Genomic DNA, 25,315 nt, shown 5'->3' with positions numbered 1-25,315 from the left:
AGGAGGTTCCCTCTGAACATGAGGAAACACTTTTCATGAGGATCATTAATCACTGACACAGGCTGCCCCAGGAGACTGTGGAGACTCCATCCCTGGAGATWTTCAAAAGCTATTTGGACACAATCCTGGTCAAATGGCCCTGACTGATCATGGGGGCTAGAAAGAGTGACTTCAGAGGTGCCTTCCCAAACCCACCACTCTATGACACAAATGCTGAAGGTTTATCACACCTGCTCACTACAGGGACAGCCAGCTCTTTATGCAAGTTGCAGCTACACTGGTGAGAGAGACTGACAAATTTTTCACCAGTGCCACCATGTATCCTTACATGGCATACAGCTCACTTATATCCCCTATGGACCACAGGGACAGATGTGATGAGGAATGGCACCTGTCAAGGATTTCCACAGAAACAGGGTGAGATGCATCAACAGCAAAGAGATCAAGCAACTGAGTAAGGCTATAGCAATAATTCACACCAGCACCGTGCTACCAACACATCCATCCCAGCTCTTYTTTCCTGCCAGCAGAAGTTCCCCATGGGCTGATTTACCCAGCTCCCCAGGCATGYTCTGCAACTTGCAATGAGTTTTTCATTCAATAATTTTATTAATGCGGGCAGACTCAAGAGAAATGTTTGCATAACCCCTGCCAATCAACTTTTTTTCTTCCCCTCCCTAGCAAGTACAGCCTTGAGAAGAAACACATGAGCACGAGCAGCCAGATCCTCTGATGGCCAATGCAGATAGCTCTGTGTGTGCTAGCCAGACTCTGGGTGCAGTATGGAAAAACCAGCTGGTCTCCTGGGGCCACTGGGAACCTCACAAAGTTCAATAAGTGTAAGATCCTGCACATGGGTCAGGGTACTCACCAGTGTAAATGGTGATGAGATTGAGAGCAGCCCTGAGGAGAAGGGCTGTGAGACAGTGGTAAATGAAAACTTGGACATGAGCTGGTAACAGGTATTTGCAGCCCAAAAGGCCAACCACGTCCTAGGCACAGTGCACTGAAGCCTCTGGTTCCATACAAAGGCTGAAACGCTGCCTTTTACTTTTTCACCTTTGTTCTTCTTTCACTGAACAAGCAATTTGAGCTCACCCGTGGGTGCCAACGAGCTCAAACCAAGTCCTATACCTGGCAGTCAGCTGGAGGTTTTTGCACTGTTACATGTTCCATCACATGCACAGACACACAGTAACAGAAGATGTCCCTTCTGACTGAAGAACATGCAGCAAAACATACGGGTTCAGGTGCTGCCTGCTGAGGGACAAGCAGGACCCAGAGAAGACTCTCCCTATCACAAAATGTGGAACAAGCAAGACAAAATACAACTACAGGCAGCAATATTTGAGAGAATTTTCTGTCTTTCCAAATCAAACTTTTGGTACTCACGGGCTGCCAAGGGAACTTGTGCTCACGGCTACTTCTCTGACTGCAAGCTGGGACGCTTGTCTGGGTATARAGTAAAACCTTGCATAGTTTTCTCCAATTTGGTTTAGTATTCCCAAAYTGTCAGGATCCCAGAGCTTAGCTCTGCCTTTCCACATCAAACACTCACAGCTGTGGAAGGCTGCCTGCTTTCCCTGCCAGCTGCCCTGCTGCTTCTCCTGGAGCTGCTTGGATCCTGCCAACCCTCTGACTGCATGAACTGCCTATTCAGCATGTTCAACTCCTTAGGAGACTCACTGAGAATTCTTTCACCCTTTAGCAGCCAGCAAGGAAGGTTTCTTATCTGTTGCTTCATCCATACCCAGAGGACCTGAATCCCAGCTCAGAGCAGGTAATCCCAAAAAGGATTTCCTTACTTTTCACCTTGAAATGCTGGAACAAAGAGTTTTGTTTTATATAGTTTGCCACAGATTTCCTGGGATTGTTTCGGTCTTTAGCAATGTCCCATGAACTCTTACACCCCAGGGGATGGTGCAGCAGTGACCTGGATCTTTCACAGTTATTTGTGAACAGATCTGATAAGCAGAGTGGGGGGGTTAGATAGATCCAAATAGCCTGGTGAAATTATTTTTTCCCTTTCGGTGCTCCTCTGCTGTCATACTTTCCTATCTTTAAAAGATTCAGATTCCACTTAATATTGGAACATGTAATTAATAGGACAAGACATATAATTTATCCAATCCTCCCAGCTTACCCCTGAGGTACGTGACTTGGAACATCACCTAGGCAGAGAGGSACCAAGGAGAGGAGAAGGCTGCTTYCATCTCCAAACACCACTTATGCTGAAGGGCAGAAAAGATGATTGTACTCCAACWATGAAACCTTTCCCAGACAGAGCATGCAAGGAGCCCTGGGAGCCCTGCCTGGCTGCAGGACGATGAGATTTTTGGACAAGATGAAGACTGCAGCCAAGCTTGCATCTGGGTGCTGATTAAGGTAAGGTTTTCTCTTGTTTATGTATTTATATTTATATCCTGGGATGTGACCAGAGCTGARGGGAGGTGAGAGGCTTGCACAGCTCTGAACATGCTGCTCATCAGCACCTGGCTACACAYTGTTTTGTCCACAGGCCTGTCCTCACACCTGCTGACAGCCTTGCCACCAGCATCTCAGCAAAGCCAGCTGAGGCTCCACACGTGGTAGGAGCTTGTATTCTGTGAACATGGACAATGCCTAGTGGCCCAAAACAGCTCTGTGTTCAAAAACATCAGTAAAGCAGAACATGGGAAAAGGAAGGATTATTATGCTTATTTTAGAGAATGAGATTTAAAGCCAGAGGAGTGATCTGGCAAAATTACAGAGGCAGACTCTCTAGAAGCAGGAACTGAATATTCAGACACAGTTTAGGGCTTTAACATTGACTTTCTCTCTCTAAGAGTTGCCAAGTAAAACCCCACAAGACTGCACAGGCTGCTTTCCCTGAYAATCCCCAAAGACCACCTGCAGGCCTTAGGTCTGTATTTTCCTTCTTCCCTTGAGCAGAGGTACAGGATTTGTGCAGGAGTAGTGGAAAATTGGCAAGAGTTCCACCTCTGTCTCCCTATACTGGGGCAGTTTCAACAGAGCAATTACAGGAGCAGGGACAATCCAAGCCTGCACAAGAGCTACAAGGAGGTRGGAGAAGCAGCAGTCAGGTTTCAACATCCATCTTCTCCAGAACTCCTGTTCTTGCAAAGGGACCAAATGGTTGCTCAGCAGWGCTCTAGGGCTCCTCTCCTGCCTGTACTGAACAGACTCAGCTCAGGAAAGTTCCTCTCACAGAGAGCCATGGATGCAAAATGTACATATATTCAAGGGGAAACTGAACACTTTCATGGAAATACTTTCAGCCAGTACGAGTCACTAAGCACACAGACAGCACATGTTGATCAGAAGATGTTCAGTTGCCTGTGACTGGAGGCTGAGGTGAAGCATCACACTTGTTTCTGCAAGAAAACCCCACGGGCCACTGCTAGAGAAGGACAGCCAGCTAAGAGTTTGGTCAGAGCCAGCACACCTGCCCTTGTTTTCTTACGTGTCTGCAGGTACAAACAGGACTTCAAGCCAGATGTGTGYTCATTGAGAGCCTGACACAGCCTGAATATGTGCACACACACATCCTTCAGGGAATGGTGGGCTCTGAGTACACCACAGCWACCACCATCCTTCTTGGGGTACTGGCCCTCCCCACAGTGACATCTCACAGCCAGCAACACAACCTACAGCTGGGGGAGCCATGGACACAGAGCTCACCAGGAGAGAAGTAAAGTAGGGAGGGAGACTGGAATATGCAAAAGCACGTAACACATGGGAACAGCATGAGTGTGCTCTGCAGCACCTGGTCTCCTGGCTCAATACCCTTGAGTAAAAGTGGAGAACCAAGAAAYCCAACAAAAATCAATTTCTCCTCCTTAGCATAAGCTTGAAACTACAAAGGGGAAAAAAAAAAAAAGGTAAACCCCAAACTCTGGTACAAATGAAGCAAGTTTGGGGTGCCCACCTCTCTGAAGAGCGCGCCATAAAACTGAACAATATACGGGCAGTCACTGCTTCTCATCACTACATCAAGGTCCATCAGAAGCTGCTTCTGTTCCTTTTCATCCACTGTCGACCGAATTCTCTGAAAGAGGAAGAGTGGCAGAGACTTTATCACTTATGTGTCATTACTGTATCCTCAGCCCTGCTGATGGAGAMACGGGACAGGGACCCAAACCCAAGCAGAGCAGGCAATCCCCCAAGCATGCTCAAAAACACTGTAGAGAATCAAGCAGTGTTCTCAAATAAGRAATATAAAATGAATATTTCTAAAGCTGTTTTATCAGACTATAAAACCCTCAGTCCCTGTGTAAGTATTAACATTTTCAGATTAAATGCCATAAAGAAATTAAGGAGCTGAAATTTCACTGAAAACTACAGCAAAACACCACATTSAGGCTTTCATTTCAAAACAAATTCCCACACAGTTCTTAGCCATGTTGGACAAGGTTTGAAGGCTGGTTTGAAATTTAACCAAGGRACATTATGTTTAAAATTTCTAAGCACAGAAGCCAAAAAGGCTCCTTCCACAGCCTCCACCATGACTGGGGAAAAGGGACTGTCACATAATCCAGGGAACACATTTCTCTGGTAATRCTAATGATGGGCACCAGTCCTGTGAGCTCTCTCATAAAACTAACAATCCTTCACCTAGTATKGGCCTAGGGAACATCAACAACAAGCATAAAAGATAGTTTACATATATATGCACCCCATGTGTATATAGAGCTATATATGTATGTATAAACAGACTATACTTTATATACACATTACATATTATGAAAAGTCTCATTTGGGCTTGAAGGAACAACGCACATTTAAAATCAGAAAACTGTACATTTTCAAACATGAAACTGGTTAAATGAAGGATGGAAATGACCATCCAYAGTTTTTCATGTGATTTTACAGCTATATTTAACATCTTGCACTAATTAATACATTCCCTGAATCATAAGTGAGGAAATCGTGATCCTGAAGCTGTGACTCATGTTGAAAAAACATTAAAAATGGCAAGAAAAAATATTTGACAAGAAGTCCAAAGCAACAGAGGTAGCCAGGACCCTCCTCAAGGACAAAAACCACATTGCTATCCAAGAAAAATAAACTACTCGAGCTTGGGGAAATAATCTGCAAGATACCAGCATCCATTTCACCAATACTACGGCYCCATGGGCAACAGCTGGTGGCATCAGGACCACACACATCAGCCAGCATGGGCCAGGTGTATGAAAGTACTTTCAAGGYTGGCCATTCATATAGCACCACATGTGAAACAGTGCACAATTATGTACTTCAGGACTTACTTTGTGATGACCCACACAAAACAAGGACAGTATCAACACTATAATTTTCCTTACCTGTGGTGTATCCTGGTATTTTGGTATTTAACCAYTCATTCCTAATGTTCTAGTACCTCTGGTTTGGCCTAGGCCAGTAAATGCTACATTTATATTGCCCTTTTCCCACCCTGTGAATTCTGGAGTTCTTGGGGACCTGTCAGGAGACTTGTCCAGCACACACAGTATGTAATATCCATGATGTGCCGAGCAGGTGGGGTTCTGTGTCACCAACAGAGCAAGAAGCAGCTCAGCGGGCCAAGAACAGAACTAGAACACTTCACCTCCAGGTCACTGGTTCAGGTCTGTTTCACACAAGTTCAGACAGTCACTATTTCCTACTCTTGTGCACCACCACACAAAGCTCTGCAATCCCCCCAAAGGCCAAGCAGAGCCAATGTCTCTCTCCAGCTCCATAGTGAGACTTACAACCAATAATTCAGTCTCTGACTGAGATAYGACCCACACCAAAAAGATCACCCCTTTGGAGAGGAACCAGAAGGAGCTTTTCTCCATATTGTAACTTGTATCCCCCTTCTGTACCTACTCCATGTCTGTCTCCAAAAGGCCTCTTTCCTGGTCATCTGAGAGTTGTCCCAGCCCTGCTCCACATTCCCCTTGGACCTGCACAATCCTGTCACAGCCAACCCCACAGCATCCTCCTCGAAGTCCACAACTTCCCCTGAAAGCATCTCCTCCCACCTCTGACATTCCTCCTCTACTGCTCCTTCTCCAACACCAGACCCATGTGAAATACATGCTGTATGGTGGAGATGACTTTAATGGCACTCCAGAAAAACACTGAACCCAAACACTGCTCAAACACAAGCTCCCTAGCAAGAAAGGGCAGGCAGAGGACCCAGAATACAAACAGTGGATCAGTTACAGGGCAGAGGTCCAGGTGGACACAGGAGCCAAAGGACACCCTGAGAGACAAGCTGGATGCTCCAACAAACATTGCTTCAGGGAGTGAAGGGAATGATGTGATACAAGACTGGGAGGTCTCACACAACAGGGCTGGAGACTGGCAGAGTCAAGAGAAGCGGAAAGCTCTGAGGAGCAGCATGCAGTACAGCACAGATAGGGTCAACCCAGGCTGGAAGAGATGGTTCTGCTCAGCAGGAGTGTGCCAGKGAGCCTGCTACAGCCCAGCCCTCCCAGCTCACCAGCAGAACAGGGAAGRTGAGTAAAGTCAACAGCAGTCACAGCTCAAACAGCATGTGAGCCATGGTACAAGCTGCTACCTCACTCCAAGGCACAGTGCAAAGCACTGCAGCAGCTCCCACAAACACACTGCCCCAAGAACATGARACATGGCAGGGAAGAAAGACAAAGCTGAGGCAGCTGCTTGAAGGCAGCATTTCAGACAGGGAAGGACAGGGTCTGACTTCACTTCAGGCCCTACAGCTCTCAGCCCGGCCACTCTCCTGCAGGCACTCACTGACAAGTCACTGACAGGAGACCCCATGGCCAAACAAGCCATGGATGGAAAAAGAGCAATTTGTAGYAGAAGATTACAGAGCATCATTTGAAACAACTCCTTGTTTGCCCCAAATTTAAACTGTATCAAATCCTCTAGGAGAAAATTCTTCAGCCCTTTTAATTCAAAYACAGGTCAGGACAAAGCCTTCCAACACCAGGAAGAAGAGCTCTGAAGCCATGCTCTGAACAGCACCAACAGCAGAAGGGCAGACTGTGCTGTGGATTGTGTCACTCTGAAACCTAAAACAAGGCACATKCCAGAAACTGGACCAAAAACAGAAGAGACATCATCCAGCCCAATACACACACAGAAAAATTCAGGTGATTCAGGTGCAATGTGATATAACTGGTTGGGAAAAAAAAAATTAAAAGGAGGAAAAAAAAACCTAGCTGTAAACACCAAATTGAAACTCAACTCCTTGAGCTGTGAGACAACCCAGCACTGTTCTGAGCATGGGGCTCAACTGTGTCCTCAGCAGAAAGCTCAGCACAGCAGCGCCAGGCAGTGGGATTAGAGAAGTGGTGCTCCCATGGGATAGCAAGGACACCAAACCAGGAGGAAAAAAATGGTTTCCCCAGTCACTGCTGAGGACAGGAATATCTATCTCCCCATCTGAAACACATTTACTGCCAACTGAAGTAGATCACAGCTAGTTTCCCACCTCCTATGATAGGTTCTAACTCTGGCTATTTCTTTTCAGCCCTTACTCATCCACTYCCCCTCAGCTACCCCACCAGCAGGGCTGGCAGCACTGGTTTCCCCAAWACCCAGCCAGCAGACCCAAACAGATGACTGGAACAGAAGATTCTGAAGGTGTCARTTTGGGAGAAGGAACCCAGTTGTGTGGTCTGGCAATAAAACTTCTCTTCAGAAGTCATATGGGACATGGGAAGGACAGAGAAATTTGCCCCTGGATGGAGCTAAATACTCCAATGTGTCATTCTGATGGGCCTTATGGGCTATCAAGCATCCAGGCAAGGATGGAGGGAACATGGATGTACAAATGTTACATTTCTGCTCTCAGAGGTATTTGATACTTAGCAAGCTACTTCAGCTGTGAGACTGCCATCAAGAAACCTGAGAAAGTCAGACAGGAACTTCTGGTTTAAAACTGTGGATGAGTGAACAAGACGAACCCTGACCAGAGGCAAAATGATGTACAAGAGACACTGTGTTCTGAACAAGAAACAGCTTCACAGCTTACTGGCCTCTCCATGGGTTTGACACCTGCAACTATCCAACTGATCTTGAAATGCTTCTGATTTTCTGAGGACAAGTTTAGAGTGGAAGTAAAGCACATGAAAAATATTGTTAAACAAAAGAGAAAACAGGAAACGAGCACCAATGGCTAAGGACACTGGCTGGAACTGGAAGCTGGACTAGGCAATATTGCAGAGTGGGACTAAACCAGCCAAGCTGAGGATATTGGAAGACATAAAAAATTCTGACATACAACTAAAAATCACTTTCTTTTGGGGTGGGAAAAAACTGAGCACTGTGGACAAAAYCACCCTTTCCCCCAGCTGGGTTACTCCCCCAGCTGTAACCATTTCTGACAAAAAAATAATTCAATTAAAAAGAAGCACAAGATGTTTCCATGGGGCCATGATAAGAAGCTTGAAGGTCAACCAAAGTACAAACTGCTCCACCCCGTCTCTTGGTGATGCATTTCTCAGCCAGCTGAACTAGTTGAAATGAAAATGGCAGAAGCTGCTGATAGTGAACCCCAGATGTCCGAGGTGTTCCCTACTGCAGGGCAGAAGAGGTGAAGAGCAGGAGGTGAATATCTCCTGCCTGAGCTTGAGGCTCAGACATCACTGCCAAGAACATCAGTGGAGGTCAGCACACCACTGCTGTGCTTAGGCTCCTGACYTACACAGGAGCCACCCAACACATCAAAGGTTGGCTATCTTAAATATYTGCTTATTTGTATTATGAACTCTTCAAACAAGCAGCTTTCCCACGCTTCCAGAGGCATTACAAAGTACCCTGTCTAGTAAAACCCACACCATGTACAACATCTCAGTGTAAAGCACTGCTCTAACTGGAAGAATGCTCCCCAGCTTTCATTCAGTTTGGGCTATTTTTTTTAATTCATGTATTTTTATATTCATATTCCAGGGATTTTTTAAAGTATCCTTTTTGTGTGAACTATTACCAGGGCCAGAAGGAAACCTCAGGACAGAAATTACACCCCCAAGCACTGGGTAAGGTTCCCAAGAAAACATTTCATCCAAATAAATGYAGTTTCTCCAATGTGCCTCCAATTTGTGGTACCCTCATGGAACAAGAGCCACAGTCCCTGGACAGCTGGGACAACCCCATGTAGTGATGCTGGAGGGCAAATACAAAAAGGGCTGAATGACTGCACATACTGTGGAGCCTCTCAGACAAAGCCAGGAGCRACAGCACTGGAGCAGATTCTGAGGAGGAACCAGGGCTCTCTGCAGAGTAGAGAAGCCCAGGACAATTTACGTTCTGCTGCAGACTGGGGAAAACCAGACTAACACAAAAACAAGAAACCAGAAGCAAAATCAAAAGGATAGTGGGTAGAACTGGCAGCCTGASCAGGCAAGAWCACAAAGAGCTGGKGCAGCAGATAAACACCAGCCAGGARAAGAGAATTCTTCAAGGAAAATGAGGAGCCAGGAAGAGAAATCCAACAAGGTGAAGATTTAGCATACAAGCTGGCCTTGCAATTAGTTGTTTGCATAGCSAGATCTGGCACTGGACAAAATTGGGCTGTTCTCTTTCCCAGCTGGATAAGTGACTTCATATGCCAATAAATCCTCAAGAAAATGAAAAGGGTATTTTCAGKGACAGGAAGACTGTGATGGCAGCTYGCTCACAGCAAAAATGTGCATCTCCAGGAAGATCTGAAAGGAAGTGACCTAAAGAATGAAAAGATGATTTTTTATTTGGAAATAAAAATTTGAAAGATTTGGAAACATAATACAACATTTTCCAGGGGCAAAARTGAGAAAGGTTTGAACACAAACCCTCTTTTCCTCATCCTCTCCCCCTCCTCCTGATAGCTCTAGAAAGAGGCTCTCTATGGCAGAAAGCATAAGGGATGCACAAACAATTGCAGGTGGCAGCAACAGGAGCATCAGGTCCCTGGTCCTGAAGCCCATTCCATCCTTCAGCCTATTCCCAGAGAGGTACATCATGTCTGTCATCAATCATGGTTGTCATTGAAAYAGGTATTCACAGAGAATGACCAAGGCTAAAGGAGAGGGAGGAGAAGGACTGGGGACATCATCCCAGCCATGCTTCACCAGCTTTGCTGCAGTGGTTTTAGCCAGCAACACAACAAGGCTCATTTCAGGCTCATTTTCTCCTTTGCTACTGACTCTGGAGCACAGATGAAAAGCCTCCTGACTCACCCAGGGCCTGGCAGCCTGGCCCATGCCAGGATTCTCATTAAAGATGCCAGGATTGTATCTGCCAGGATCCATGGGCTGATAGACCAAAATGCCTGACAGGGGAAAATGAAAGAAAACTGTGCCTCCACCTGCAGATCTCAAGTTATTTTGATGGTATTTCAGCCCTCAGGAATTATTTTCCTTCAGTGGTAAGAAAAACTGCCAAAACACACAGCAAAAAAAGGCTGTGCTGGGGAGCCCTGTGGGCACAGGAGCCCATGCACTGATGCCACATGCACCAAGCAGGGGAAARCTTAGAAAGCTTCAAGGGATTGTTCCTTGGGCCAAGGCATGACAGGCTACAAAACGGCAGAGAAAAGGAGCTGGGAACATGATTTGAAAATACGCTCTGGCAGACTGAAGGGAGCAGGATGAGTGTCCAGAGGTGCCCGTTGGCCCAGCAYAACAGGAGCTGCCTTCAGCCAGAGGAAGACTCCAGCAAGGGGAAAGTGAGCAATGTTTCAAACTGCACACATGAAAAACAAAGAGGATTTGAATCTCCAAGGTAAAATGGGGTGAACAAGCCTGGTCATGGTAGCTGCAAACAGGATATGGCCTTTCCAGAAGTGTGGTAGGAATTTTTTGACTGCACTGGGAATTTGTAGCAATGGCAGTGGAAATTTGGGGAGCAGTGGAGAAGGATGGAGAAACAGCTGGGACAGGCCCCCATAACAAATTTCTCTGCATCTAGGAAACAGTTCAGAACAGCCAGCTTCTGGTTTGCATTCTTTATAAAGCTGTTTCCTTGTGCTAAATGCCCTTGCAAGGATGCTTGGCTTGCTGCACTGGTGCTGCTCTTGGTGAAGCACAGSAGGGACAGACAGCAGCCCAACCAAACAACCAGACATTGGCTTCACAATCCAGCTGTGAGGGGCAGCACTCCTGTCAYCTGCCCCCAGCRTGGTGYCACACCATGAAGCTACAGGTGTCATGGAGAACGTAGCCAAAACCTCCCTAAATTGACATTTTCACAAAATACCCTTTCYCTTTTCAAACTTCTCTTACAGAAGAGCTTTATGCTGAAGGCAACAGTTTCACTATCAAGAGAACATAATCTTGAGATAAAGAGAGAGCAGGAGGGGAACAGTCTCCAACATGGACAGATTAAGATACAGGARAAGCAGGAAAATTAATGGACAAGCATGGCTGCCTCAAAAGCATCAGGAGTCTGAGAAMGTAAAGTCTGAAGRGTRTGGGATGAACTAGTCACTAGTCCCAGCTCAACCCCATTCTGAAACCTCATCTCAAAAGAACTGCACCATCCAATCTGGGAATTGCTGCTGCTGCTGCCCTGGAGGCCTGACTGACTATTCCACCCACAGGTCTTCTTTTGCTCAATTTGGTGTTTCCTCCCCACTGGAAAAAACAGAAGAGTCTCTTACCACTKGCATTTTACAAATGATGCTGTTGCCCAAAACCTCCAACCTTCCTTCCGCAGCAGGCCCATGGCCACCCAAAAGAAACAGGGTCAGAGAAAAGAAGGTGGCACCAGCCCAGCCCACAACTCGGACATTTCACAGTTGAGTCACTGTAAACAAATCAGATTTATTTGTTTAAAAGTGAGACTCCAAGCCCAGAAGACACCTCCTCCCTGGGGAAAGCCAGTTCACATGSTGTGCCATGACAACTCCAGCCTTGTGCTTCAAGGACACGGAACTGGTGCCTTCTGCCTCCCACACAGGAGCTGTACCTGGACCATGMGCCCTTGACACTAAGAAGATTCACCTACAATGTTGAAAAGCCCTGGTGCAAACAGTCTGGGACAAGGGAATCCCTGTGCCAGCWGACACATCTTCTCCATGACACAAAGTGCCCTTCTCTGCATGGCTGTAGCCACTGCAGAGCTCTGGGTAACAGCCACCCAGCCCTGGGGGTGTGCCCCCTTCACATCCATGGCTACCCTGTGCAAAACTACAGCTATCTAGGCCACACACCCCGAGTTTGAAAAGATGGAGGTGTCCAGGAATCATTTCACTATAACATTTTTCAACCTGTCATCTACAAACTACATCTGTGAGTTCTACTAAAGGGAGCTGAAAGAAAACAGCCTACAGGCAACCTCTAGCTCTACTGGAGACTTTTAGGGATTCAAACCTAGGTTGAAACAGCACGGCATGGTGATCCAAAACAGTCACAAGACCCAACCAGTGAGCCCACTACTGTGACGAAGTCAGTATTTACTGGAGGTCAAAGGATGGGGTTACTCCAGTAACCTGACACACTAGAGACAGGTATGAATTATATTCAGAGCAGCTGGAGCTGAGATATGTCTGCCTGGCACGTGAGACCAGCAGGGGCAAATGTTTCCAGATTAGATCAGGGAATATTCCAAAGAAGATAAGAGTCTTGGAAAAGACAGCAACACAGACTCCTACGTAGCTCACTTCTGCTTTTTCCTGGGAGCCATGAGAGCACTTACAGTTGATAYCATCGACAGAGTTAAAAGACAGATGTCATCAGCCACCTGCAGCGAGCAGAGGAAAGGACCAGAGAGAGAGAGAACAGCTGCTGCCCACCTCCACAGACAAGCAGCTCTTCAAAGATGCCCAGTGCTGTGGCATGACAGATAATTATTGCCCAGCTAGGAGAGGAGGCTGTTCCTGGTTCTGAGGTGAGTTTTTGGGTAGCAGAAAGTCGAAAATGGACAATCAAGAAAACTGCTACACTTTGCACCTCCAGAGCAGTCCGACACAGTAAGCACAAAGCAGACACTCCATCATACATCAGCAAGAGCACAACATTCCTTAGAAGACATCCACTCCATTCCAGCTCCTCTTGGTGAAGCCACACCATGGCACACGCTGGCATAAACAGCTAATTTTAACTCATTACCTTATTTCACAGAAGACACCAAGAAGCTACAAGATGTCAAGTTGTGCCTACCACCAGCCTAGGCTGTACCTGAACCAGTGACCCAGAGGTGAAAGGCCCGCGCCCCATCATGAGTCTCCAGAGACGTGTGATCCCCTCAGAACAGCAGGTTCCTGATAGACATTTTGAAAAGGGCACAGCAATTATGAGAACTTCACAAATCACCTGAAAACATGCCCATTATACACTGTATTTTCAGCAAACAGCAGCCTTTACACCAGAAATAAATAGAACAGAGCAATAGATGGGTGCTAGATGGAAGAACCTTAATTCTCCATCACACTGCATCCCAACAGACTGAAGTACAAATGTAAGGATGGGCATCACCTACTTTAACTGCCATAATTTGCCCACTTGGTTTGTGGACCATTTTGTTGACAGAACCATAAGCGCCTCGTCCAATTTCTCCAAGGTCTTTCAAGTCCTCTGCTGTAAAATCCCAATGTTGTTCAGGGGATATCTTCAATTTTCCTGATGATTCAATGCTGTGTGTTCTCAGTCTCTCTCTGTCAAAAATATTGGGAAGCAATTTTTCCACATTTTAAATAGTCTGTAAATGTCTCTTTTTAGCACTTGATTAAACATTAGAAGAGAGGGGTTCACAAAGCTACAGCAACAATCTGACTCCACGAAGGATTTTGGTTGGGGTGGAGGGGTGGGGGGGTGAGGGAAAATGTTAAATCAAAAATGACATACACTTGCCCACAGCTTCAATTAAGGCTAAATTTCTCCAGCTGCAGCATAAAATTCAGTATGTCTCATAGAGTCATTCTAAGCACTCATTTACACAGTTCTTTCTACTTTGCACAAAATACATCAGGCTGTGAGCAGGACTGGTAACATGCAGCACCAAGAGCCTGAAGAGCACTCCCCATCTCCCCAAAGCTGCTGCTGCTCTGTACCACCACATCCCAGCAGCTGCCTCCCCTTCCAGCTGGGATTCTATCAATATAGGCAAAGCTCTTCTGGGCAAACCAGTGAGACTAGGAGAAGTTTGCCCGTAAAGCAAAACTGCAATTAGGAAAGAAAATAACCCAAAACCCCAAAATCCAATACATTTAGAAAACCATTTAATTTATCCAAAATCAAATAAAGAGCCAATCATTTATAAAACCAAGACAAGTTCTTTGTGACATATGAAAACAAAATCTGCCTGTTAAGGTGTGTCTTCACCAAACACCTAAATTAACTTCTCAGGCAAACCCTGCTCCTACTGAAGCCACCAGGATTTGCCCAGRTAAGGAGCAGATGAATGCCTAAAATTTCAGAAGAGTTCAAAGGTGCCCCCAATGGCATATTCACATGCAAGAATGCTACCACTGAATTACCAGAAAATGCACATGTACTTGCAACACTTTTCATYTTAAAATGCCATGCAAAATTTCAGGTTTTCATTAGTTAATTAGCTGGTTCACACTTCTTGAGTCATAAAGTAAGCCAAAAGCCCAAGTATTCCACTATGAGGATGCATTAAAAGCATTACAGACAGTTCCCACTGCAGGGCACACTGATCTCACACAGATTTTAAAGCACGTAAGTACTTGTGTGACCACTGTGCATACAGGGGAGATCTACCAAACTCTCTGGATATTTGATCCATCCCCCACTTGCCTGTCCAGGGTCTGGCCCAATGAGCAGAACACATAGGGAGGATCTGACCAAACACACAGAGCTTRTTGAGTTTATCAGCCGAGGAATAAACAGGTCACGGCTGATTCCACGCTGATAAATCCCATGTTGGTCACCAGCAGCTGCAAACACCACCCAGCTGGGGATCCAACCATGACCRGGTTTTATTGGGATCCCAGGTTTTGCGAGGGCAAAAGGCCAATYGACTGGAGCAGCTACAGTTCAAATGGCTTCCTCTGCTGCACTTCAGCCTCTCTGCAGCACTTTGGGTTAGTGCTGCCCACATTTGGAGCAGCTGCATGCCCTGAACCCTTGACCCACTCAATGAAAGCCTTGGGGAGCTGCTTCTCTCCCACTGCTGGGCTGTGTCTGTCATGGAGTTTCCTGCTTTCTAACCTGCCCAGCTCAAGATTTTGATCTGCTCTTCCCTACACTGCTCCTAAACTGCACTTAGGAATAATCTGGGAAACCACTTGATAGTGCTACAACACAGCAGAGGTGGGATGGACACACCACCTCAGAGCTTCTGTGCATAATAAACACTGTATTGAGTGGGGTTCTCCATGAAAGTTACTTAAAGGAAAGAATGGGGAAAAAAGCAGCAAAATAACAAAAAAGAAAAGAACAGAGGAAAAAAGAAATTWAAAAAAAATTAAAAGAAACATRACCTCCGCACATGCCAAGCATCTCAGAGACAGCTTCTGTTGGGAGCTCCTGAACTGGTTTCTGACTAACTTTTCCACCATCCTGTTTTGTCAGTGCCATAAAAATAGCTCTTATTTTRAGGAGGAAAGGGAGCTGGGAAGCACCATGCCAAGGAGGCACAGGCAAACAGGCATTTCCTGTCTCACGTCCTGCTGGCTGGTAGGCATGAGAGCTCTATCCCCTTCAAAAAAGCAGAGGAAAAACGGCAGAGGTGAAATTTAACAGAGCATGAAATGCTGAGTTTTGACTGACTGAGCTCCTTTTGCAGCTCTTGTTTGAACAATATTTCCTATCAGAGTTCTCATGGAGCTAAAAAAATTCAAACATTGAGGTAATTTATTCAAATAAGCAATTAAACCCTTCTCCTTTCTCCCTCTTGTTTYTCAGACTAGGAAAGTTTGCTTTTCTGACCCTACACGAGAAGAGAAAGCGAATTGGAATTCATTATTTCCTTGTCACACAAGCAGCCTGTGTGTCCCCAGCTGTGATGTGAATGTGGATCTGTGCCATTGTTCTGCAGCTGCAGGATGGTGCCTCGAGCTGCTGGAAGAAGGTGGGAGCTCAGGAATATGCCCTGCCCAGGGCTGCACCAGGGGCTCTGCAGCTCTCCAGAGGTTTGGAATGAGACAGACCATCACCATCCACCCCCAAACCCTCCCCTCTTGGAGCTTGGCTTCATTTCCATTAYGTATTTATGATGCCATCTGCCTTGTCTTGCAACCACAGCTCCTGCTTAGCTTTTCTCAAACACCCAGGGAAATGGTCAAATCACCAAATTACCAGTTTGACAGAGTGACAGACACTTRAAAAGAGGTTTTGCTCTCTTAGCTGATTTACCATATGCAAGCAGGGCAGTTTTCCTTTAAGCAGCATGGCCCACCTCAAGAGTTGTAACTGGAATGCAATGATTGCTTTTAATGTCAAAAAACTACACTCCGTATTAGAAATTTTTCAGCCTAAATCAAAATCCCAAGGGATTCCCATGCCAAGAAAGCAGCTCMAAAATGCAAATCTAGAACACAGACTCTCTGCATTGATCTAAATTGGGAATTTTTTGAGATAAATCTGAGTGAGGCAACAAAAACTAACGCACCAATGTGGGACATCTATCCATAGGTTTGTACTGCTGCAGATGTATGAGGACATAAATCCACAGGGTGGGCATGCCTCCAAAAGCAAAAAAGCCTGCCTAAACCCTGTGTTACCTCCTGGTGCCCTGGCTACTAGAGCAGCCTGCTTCAGAGAGCAGCAGCCCAACCTCACAGCCCAGAGTCTAGTGAAGGTAAAAAGTAGTGCCCAGCCCATGGGATTAGTGCACATCAGTTGTGCACAAAAGTGAGCAGACGTGTGCCTCTCTTACCATTTTGTTTTTAAACTGTGCAATCAAACCTTCTCTAAGGCTGCGAATGTTGGGCAAAAAATTGGTTATACATTCTCCAATGCTCTGCATGTGTAAGATGGACTTGTGGGGCTTATATATGATTTTAAAAAAACAATATAAAGAGCTAAAGTGGGCTTTAACTCTTCAGTTAAAAGGAGCATTTCCAAAAACACCTTAGAGTGACTACAGCTCCTGACAAGGGCTTGAGCTTCCAACTCCCTATCCTGCTTTTGAAAATTTTTGAAAAGAGAAGAAAAAAGGGACTGAGGAGATGGTTGCAATCCCTGCACTTGAAAGGCACCAATGTGTCTGTCTCACTGCAGATGGTTACTATGCTTGTCACAGCAGTTATTGCAGGGATTAGGAGCACCAAGCAAGACAACAACTCCTCCAAACAGTTGTCCTTTGTCAGAGCTGTGTCCAGCTTGGCAGGAGGCGGGTGAGTGCTGGGCCTGGCACCGCCGGGCTGGGCATGGCCACGAGGCTGCTCACACAGCTGGACATGCACAGGAAGGTTTTCCACAGCTAGAGAAACCCAAAATCTCCTGGGGACACTCATGGAGACCTTGGGAAGCTCCCAGACACATTGTGTAAGTTCCTCGAGTGTTAACACCCAACTGCAGGGAGGCCAGAACTTTTTAAAACAAGCATTTCCTTGGTATGAAAAAGAAGGACTGTCGAGAGAAGCAGAGAAAAGTTGGTGGGTTTTTCAAGCAAAATCAAAAGTCAATAGACAAAGCAAAGCCAGAAAGATGCTGCAAGTAGCCATCTATCTGCCCTGTTTCACTTTGCTGAGAACTCTGCAGGAGTCAAGSCCAAAAGCTGGCATATTTGATGATACAGCTGACATAATGAATAAAATCTGTAGCAACAAAAAGATCCAAGCAAACCAGCTATGCTTCTCAAGCCTGCCTCGTGCTGGATTCTGCTCAGAAGCCTCTCATTAAATCTTTTATTTAAATTAGGGTTAATGAGAGTATATTCTACTTCTCCACAGGTTTGGTAAAAAAGCTGGCATTTTAAAAACTGATTTGTGGTCCATCAGCCAAAGCTAAAACATAAAACCTAATAAAAAAGCTTCCAGGCAAACTGCAGTGTTCTACTAACACTGTGCAACTTCAGAGTACAAACAATGGTGAGGAGCTTGGTAAGACTCTCAGAGAGCCTGAAGAGGGTGTAGAGAGCTTTGATTCTTCAATCTCAATGTCTGTGTCACTTCTAAAACCATTTTCAAACCCTGCAGACTAATGCTAATACCAATACCAACCCTAGTTTGAACTTTACTGGAAAAAGCCACCAGAAGAAATGTTCCACTTTTTTTTCCAGAGGGCTGGTAATGATGGTGCTGTCACAAATTTTTTGGATTCTCAAGACAAGACATTTTTGCTTTTCATAAACAAAAAGCATCCTTGCAAGRGGGGCACAAATAATGTGGGTTTGCTCTGACCCACGTAAGCTCTCCTGAGGGTTCATTATAGTCAGTAACAGATTCCTAGAAATGGAGATAGAGAAAATGTGGCAAAGGAAGGAAACAGTTTTGCACCTATGACCTACCAGACTAAAGCAAAGCACATTTGCTCCCTTTCCTTGTGACCAAGAGGCTGAAATTCTCTTTAGCACTGCTCTGGCTTTCCAYGCTCCTCCAAAACTTTAAAATAAAGATAATAACAAAAAGTGGAAGATTGGACAGYCCTTCCACAGCCCACATGTCTCAGCCCAGCGCATGCTTAAGGCTCTAAGAGTCTCCCTGGCTTGGCTGAGGCTTTTAAMATGTCAATATTTTGTATTAAGCTCCCCTGGTAAAGTACTGAGTTACAATGGATTTTGATTAACCCTACCCTTAACATGGATGAAACCTCTACACCCATTGTGGTGAAAACTGAACTGAATTTAACTGAGCACATYGATCTCAAACTCATTTTGACTTGGCCATGAGCCAGACTGCAGAACATTCACTGAACCCACCGTAGCTGGGATTTCAAAGCTTCCACTGTATTCAAGAATTCCAGGATAAAACCCTGAGCTAATTAATTTAAACAACCCTTCTGAGAATGCTGACTCTTTTTATTTCCTCTCCTGGGTCATGGGCAGCCCCTGAGAGAGAACAGCAAACAGAGACACAAGCACACCGTAAGAATCAACAAAATAACCTTAATACAGACTATAATGGTTTACAAAATCATTATACAGCAATCACCCGATGGAATGACCCTATTTCTGAGACAATTTCATTACTTTAAGAGATGCCATTTTTGCGGGATGGAGAAGATTTGACAATGGCTAACAGACAGGAAAGCTTACTGTAGCCTGCTGGAAAGTTTCTGGATGAGGTCCGCTTCTCTCCTTTTGAAACTGAACGGGACAATGTGATTACTACTCAGGGTTGCTTGTGTGTCACTTCAGCGAGGAAAAGTTGTGGAAATGACAGGAAAACATGGTGCTGTTATCACATGACACAATAACGTACAACACAATACTCAGCTAGTCACACTGCCCACTGAGCACTCAGCATCACAAATTAGTAGCCACTTTTTGCTTCCAATTTCCACCTAAGCAACCTCCCCTCTTTGGGGGCAAAGCGGCACCTGATGATTTGAGTTCACTTAAACACATTAAGTTATAAGCAATTTGTTTTCTTAAGGCAATGAGAATTATTTCCAACTGTRTTACTACAATTAGAAACATGCATTAACTTATTAGCCAAATACCTGTATGTTAGTGACATGCTACTTCCTTGAGGCACACTGACCATCCCTGCTCTGCTTTTCTTGTGCTAAGGCTAAGAACATTTTTTCCCATTTAAAAAATTAAAAATCGAGCTTCCATCCTGAATCCACCAATCTAGGACTGGTGGTCTCTACTRGGTGGGCTTGCCATTCATCAGATCCCCTCTCCCAAGTAAGTTTGAATGAATTGAACAACTCTTTATTTATTACTTCCAGAGCCCTACAACTGACAAGCATTAGCCACCACTCTGCACTATGAGACYTCTCCAGGAACAAAAACTGTGTTCTGGACCTTAAGAGTCCCTCAAGCTGTCCAGTTTCAGAAATCTTTCCCAACATGAGGACCTGTTATTTMAGAGCAGTTTGATGTGCTTGGGTGAGATGTGCTCCTGCTAAGCACTGTGTGGAGAACAAGCCCTGGATACTTGCACCACTGACCACTGCAGCCATGGACACATGGTCAGCAAAGGAACCAGGGGCTCTGCTCAGCTCCAGGGAAAACCACCTAAGAGGAGCAAATAATGAGCACTGCAAATTCAACTACAAGAAATGGTTTAGTTTAAAATACTCTGACGAAGTTATTTATCTATTTTAAACTTCTGTAGGACATAAAATTACAACTCTAGTCTGAAAAAGTCCAACTTCTCCTTTGGGGTTTAAAAAATAGAAAAATATCCCACAAACTTTAGGCTGCATCACAGCTTGAAATAATGTGAAATTCACTGCCAAAAATGCAACTGGTCACGTATTTCTTTCTGTGGCAGACAATGACAGATGGGAGACACAGAAAGCACCTGACTCTAAGACAGAGATTGCATATCCAGAGATTCAGCTACTTCATGTGGTGACCAAAAGAACTCATAACAAGACCAAGCAGACCAAATTTGATTTGTATTTTTAAAATGTCCCTTCTCTRAGACAAAAGACTTGTGCAGACCAGGTGAAGATTCCCAGTAGTGTGGTGAGATTTTCCAGGYTGGGCTCCTCTGTGATGGCTGCTGGGGCACGATGCTCTCACTGACCCTTCAGAGCCAAGAGCTAATTTGCTGTAAGCTCTCCTAAGGATGCTTACAGAAAACAAAGGGTGCTGTAAGGAGTTAGACCAATATTCCCAATATTCACTGCTATGAAATACCCACCTAGAATCTCAGAGAAAACAACACAAGCTGCATTATAGCAAAGCCCCTGTGCTCCTCAGAGGACAACCACCTTCACATTACTTGATCAACTGGTATCAGAAACAATCACTTCCAAMTGATTCACACTTGTCTCTGCAAAGGCACCAGTTACACCAGGCATGAAGGACCATTTGCTCACCTGGATTTATCCCAAGCATATCCTAGGAAAGAAGGAATTAAAACAAGCTCAAAAAGAAGACTGTTCAGCGTTGCCATAATCCACTGGAGAAAGGTGTGGCCATTTAGGTTTAGGCTGGATATAAGGAAAAGGTTCTTCTCCCAGAGGGTGGCTGGGCATGAACAGGCTCCCCAGGGAATGAGTATGGCACCAAGGCTGCCAGAGCTCTTCCAAGCAGGGGCTGGGATTTGTGCAGGGTGCAGGGCCAGAGATTTGATGATCCTTGTGGGTCCTTTCCAACTCAGTCTATGCCATGATTCTATGATKTGCTCTCTCCCACTATTAAAGTCTCCCAAAATAGAGAGGTGCTCATGATATGAGGCAAGAATATCCACCTGATACCAAGGATGTCTGTAGCTTTTACAGACACAATACACTACAAACCATAATAATGTAAGTCCCTTTCAGAAGTCTGTTCCCCAAACAAGCAGAATAACCAAACCAGTTCAGCCCAACAGGCCAACCCCTACCTCCATCACATCCATCCTTGTCCACTCCAAGGTAGTWTGAATAACCACTTTGTACAGCAGCTGATTTTCCTGTGTATATCCTGTCCATTCAGATTCGATGTTCTCCATGGCAAACTCTGGAAGTCACTCATTTGTACAAAGAATGAGGACAGAAGTTGTCGACAAAGACCTGTGGGGTCAATGCAGTTTCTGAATCTTAAGACTCTTGTCTCTTTACTCTCCATTCCTTGATGTGTACAGAAGATAAAAGCAATGACTGATTCCTTCAGTTTGAACCCACAAAGCAGAAGAGTTGACTCACTTCTCCGTAGTCAAGGGAAAACAAAAGACATTTTACTAAGAGGTGGTAATTTAAGTTTAAAGAGAYAAAGGATGTGCCTGTCCTGCTCTGGTGAAATGGAGCAAGATCCCAAGCATACAGAGTAACAACAAGCAGAGTTTATTCTGAGAGCTGCCAATGGGGGTTTCCTGCAGGAATGTGGTTTGCAAGGCTCCCATCTGGAGTCAAAGTGTTGGAGTCTCATCACAGATCCGACTTGTGGTGGTCCATGCCTGGCCCTTTCAAATTAGCAATGACACTGACAGCCCTTCATGGTCTGGAGCCAGCTCCACCAGCTGCACAACAGAGCTGCACCAAGCTCAGTCCAATGCATAAGCCATGTTCTACTTTGCTTCTTGTAAATAATTATTGAACAAAGTATTGATCCAAAAAACGGGCAGACACCAAACCTGTATGTACACGCTAGAATATTTATACACATGTATTCAGAGGTGTTACACATAAAATTCTGCTTCACCCCATTTTCCTCTCCAAACATCAGCACATCCTGCATAGGAAGCCAGMAGTTAGTGCATTTGCCCAAGGAGGTGGGGGGGAATATGGGGATATGGGCTCTCTTCAGCCTGAAGATTCCCATCCATGTGCTAGAACACCAGTCCCTAAGATATACACCATGTGAGCATGGGACAACTATGGTCTCGTTGATCTTGGATCAAAAGAAAAGCTCMGAAAGCAGATTTATGGGGCTAAAAGAAAGAAACTACAGAAAGCCAAGTGGATATGCCATGCTCTCTGGTGGTTTATAAAGATGAGCAAAAGCATCTCCTGCTCTCTGGAAAAAATTTAATGCAAATCAGTTCCATCTGCTGGGTTTTCAGAGCCTGCCTGGTGAACTAATGAGCTCAGACACAGCGATGCTCAATGATCCCTCYTGGGCAGGTCMGCAGCAATGTGCTATGATCAAAGGRTCCCTGGGACACCCTGGGATGCAAGAAACACACAGGTGGCTTGGGATCATTTTGATTAAAAAGTTCAAATCCCAAACACTACTCATGGCAGGAGGGAGAAAGGGAGAAATTTTAGCAACTTCCGGTTGCCAGATGGAATTCTGGATCTCACCTGTACTTCTTAACCATAAAAAGTTACTGGTGAATGTAATCATACTATTGGAATGCTCGGAGATGGCATCACATCTCACATTCTCTACAAAGTATGAAATGTGAGTTTTGTAATAGCTTACAGAATTTTACAGATAAAATGTAAAAGACAAACACAACAGTCTCAAAATAGTCTGAAMATACAACAGATCCAGATGTTATTGAAAAGTCCAGCATGAATGTAGCTGTGTCTCCCACYTTCTCTTGAACCCTCCAGAGAAGACTGAGGTATTCTGGTGTCCTGAAGGCTTCGAAAGTCTCCACACACTAAGACTTACAACCAGTTTGCCTAGAGCATGTACACAGCTGGCCTTGCTGGTGGCTGGAGCACCATGAAATAAAAGAAAGAAGAGGGAAAATTTTTGCTTCTGGTAACACAACAGCATGAAGAGAAGACCTGAARGCAACTCTCAAACTACTTCACCTACTTTCCCTGCTTTGAAACAAGCACTGCAGTAGTTACATCTTGGTGTGAGCTATGCAGCTGTCCAGCAGCAGACGTGTCACCAGGATGTGTGAAGAGGGCTGCAGCTCAGGAGTCCCTGGGGTCTGCTGACCTGCTCTGCTCCTGCCAGACCCAGCACTACCTCAGAACAATGGGGACACAACCAGYGGAGTTACCTACACCCAAAATTCTTAAACCACACCAAATCCTCTGTGTGGAGCCTGAAACCCCAAACAGCTTTTCAAACAAAGGCAGCACCATCCTCCATCTCATATGGAGAAAGGAGAATGGGAGAAAATCCAGTTCTTTATGGCCAGGATGACAGACTTCMCTAAATCATTTTCCTCAGCAGACTACACAACGTATTATCAAAGAACTGACCTTATATTCAGGTTTATAAACTTGTGATTTTTGGAACCATGCTGACTAAGCAAGAAAAATGGTCACCCCTGGCTCTCCATCAGGCTCTGGAGCATGACAGGTACCCCCAAAGCAGCAATCTGGTCCTGCACAGGCTGAAAACACTGGGCTTTTGCCATAAGCATGGATGGAGTCAAGGATGATGCCTCGTATGTGCCTCAGGGAAGGACGTGGCCAACGACAGGTCACCCATGGAGCTCCATGAACACTCCCATGGAGACATGTTACTGGATAAAGGGGAGGTAACACAGCTCACCAAAAGTCAGGCATGAGAAGGAAAAGTCTACAGGAAGCTCCTACCCAAGGGAGACATCCCCAGCTTTGMTCTTCTGTCCAGAAACTCTTGTGTCCCAGCAGGAAGCACACAGGGAGATTTCATGTTGAATGAAGTCAAGTTCAGTTTGAAAATGAGCAWTTTCAGCTCATTTCTCTACCTTTCTCATTCCCACTGACCCAGAATGCTTCACTTCCCTCCATTCCATTCAMCTCAGTAGAAAAAATCTGATAGACAGCTCAAAAACACTGCCCTTCAGGGAGTCACACCAGACACCACCTTAGCGTCCCTGGAAAAGTGAGGACAACACTACTAAAAAYACCTTTACACATAACACAGCTCTGCTACTACCCCATCCCACCCTCCCTCACCCAACGCTCCATGGAAAACAGTCCTGAGAAGGCAGCACAAGCATCTGCCATTGCACCTTGAATTAGGAAGTGCAGGATGTCCATGCCTCAGTGTGTCAGACATCTGCATCCCAGCTCAGTGGCCAAGGATGGCTGTGTTCCCGTGGGGGCCCACAGGGACAGGCACAGAAGCCACTCCTGTCTAGGATAACCCAACCCCTCTGCCATCATGGCTTCTCTGMCAGCCCAGCACCCAGCTGCTGTCCTGTCTGGGCAGGACAGGCTAGGTCTCGGTGTTTTGGAAGGTCACTTGCCACCAWCACCATCCTCTCACCATCATTGCTCTTCCCACCATGGAGGGGATGGGCCTCCCCCGAGCCCCAGACAGGGGTCCCATTACACACTGCACCAAGAGGGTCAAGGCTTCATGGTCCAAATTCTGCCCCCAAATGAGTAGCTCTGATCATGGCTGTGTGCACAAGAACCAGGACAGCAGCTCCCAAGCATGCCCAGATGGGACAAGTAAGACCTGCAGATCACAGATCCCTGTTGAACTCTCTATCACAAGCTTCTGGCCGAACCTTTACCTCTTCCAAAAGACATCATGTTCCAGCTTCCCCTCTGCAGGACGGGAATGAAGAGATTTGTGCAACAATTTATGAGTGCAAAGCTCAATCACTCAGCACTCAGAACCCATGGGAGTTAGGTCATTACATAACATCAGGCTGGATTTGATTTAGACACTCAAGGCTGAGTCATTAGTTTCCAGAAGTTCTGAGGAGCCCAGGTCCCTGCAGTGTGGCAGGAAGGCAGGTGCTCAGCCCCCTTGAAAAATCCATGTGAATTAGGTGAATGGAGATACACAAGGTCCAAATTTTGGTTCCAGACATAGAAGGCCTGAAGTCAGAAGAATAGTGCTGGGATATCAAACCCTCACAGAACAAACAGTCCTACCATGGCAGTAAAGCTCCAAGGGATGTGGAAGCTGCTAGAGAAGTCTAATTTGGAAGCTGCAGACAGCAAAAATCCTTTGCAGAGAGGAT

The 25,315-nt window shown here is 45.5% G+C and overlaps 1 protein-coding gene across 2 annotated transcripts in view; it reads right to left on the bottom strand.

Annotated features, from left to right (window-relative positions):
- Positions 1-25,315, bottom strand: part of MAP2K4 (mitogen-activated protein kinase kinase 4) — an 87,827-nt gene that overhangs the window by 23,704 nt on the left and 38,808 nt on the right. The window contains exons 3-5 of one of the 2 annotated variants that reach the window (XM_057378618.1): positions 19,096-19,191; positions 13,411-13,585; positions 3,929-4,048 (exon numbers count right to left, since the gene is read on the bottom strand). In XM_057378618.1, the coding sequence (XP_057234601.1) occupies positions 3,929-4,048; positions 13,411-13,585; positions 19,096-19,191 (391 nt within the window). The remainder of the gene's footprint in view (positions 1-3,928; positions 4,049-13,410; positions 13,586-19,095; positions 19,192-25,315) is intronic. The other variant, XM_057378619.1, reaches the window with a different exon arrangement.

This window comes from Malurus melanocephalus, unplaced genomic scaffold (genome assembly GCF_030028575.1).
Source record: "Malurus melanocephalus ecotype Western Australia unplaced genomic scaffold, MMel_1.1 scaffold_368, whole genome shotgun sequence".
Classification (NCBI taxonomy): domain Eukaryota; kingdom Metazoa; phylum Chordata; class Aves; order Passeriformes; family Maluridae; genus Malurus; species Malurus melanocephalus.
This window is presented reverse-complemented; position numbering and strand designations above follow the sequence as displayed.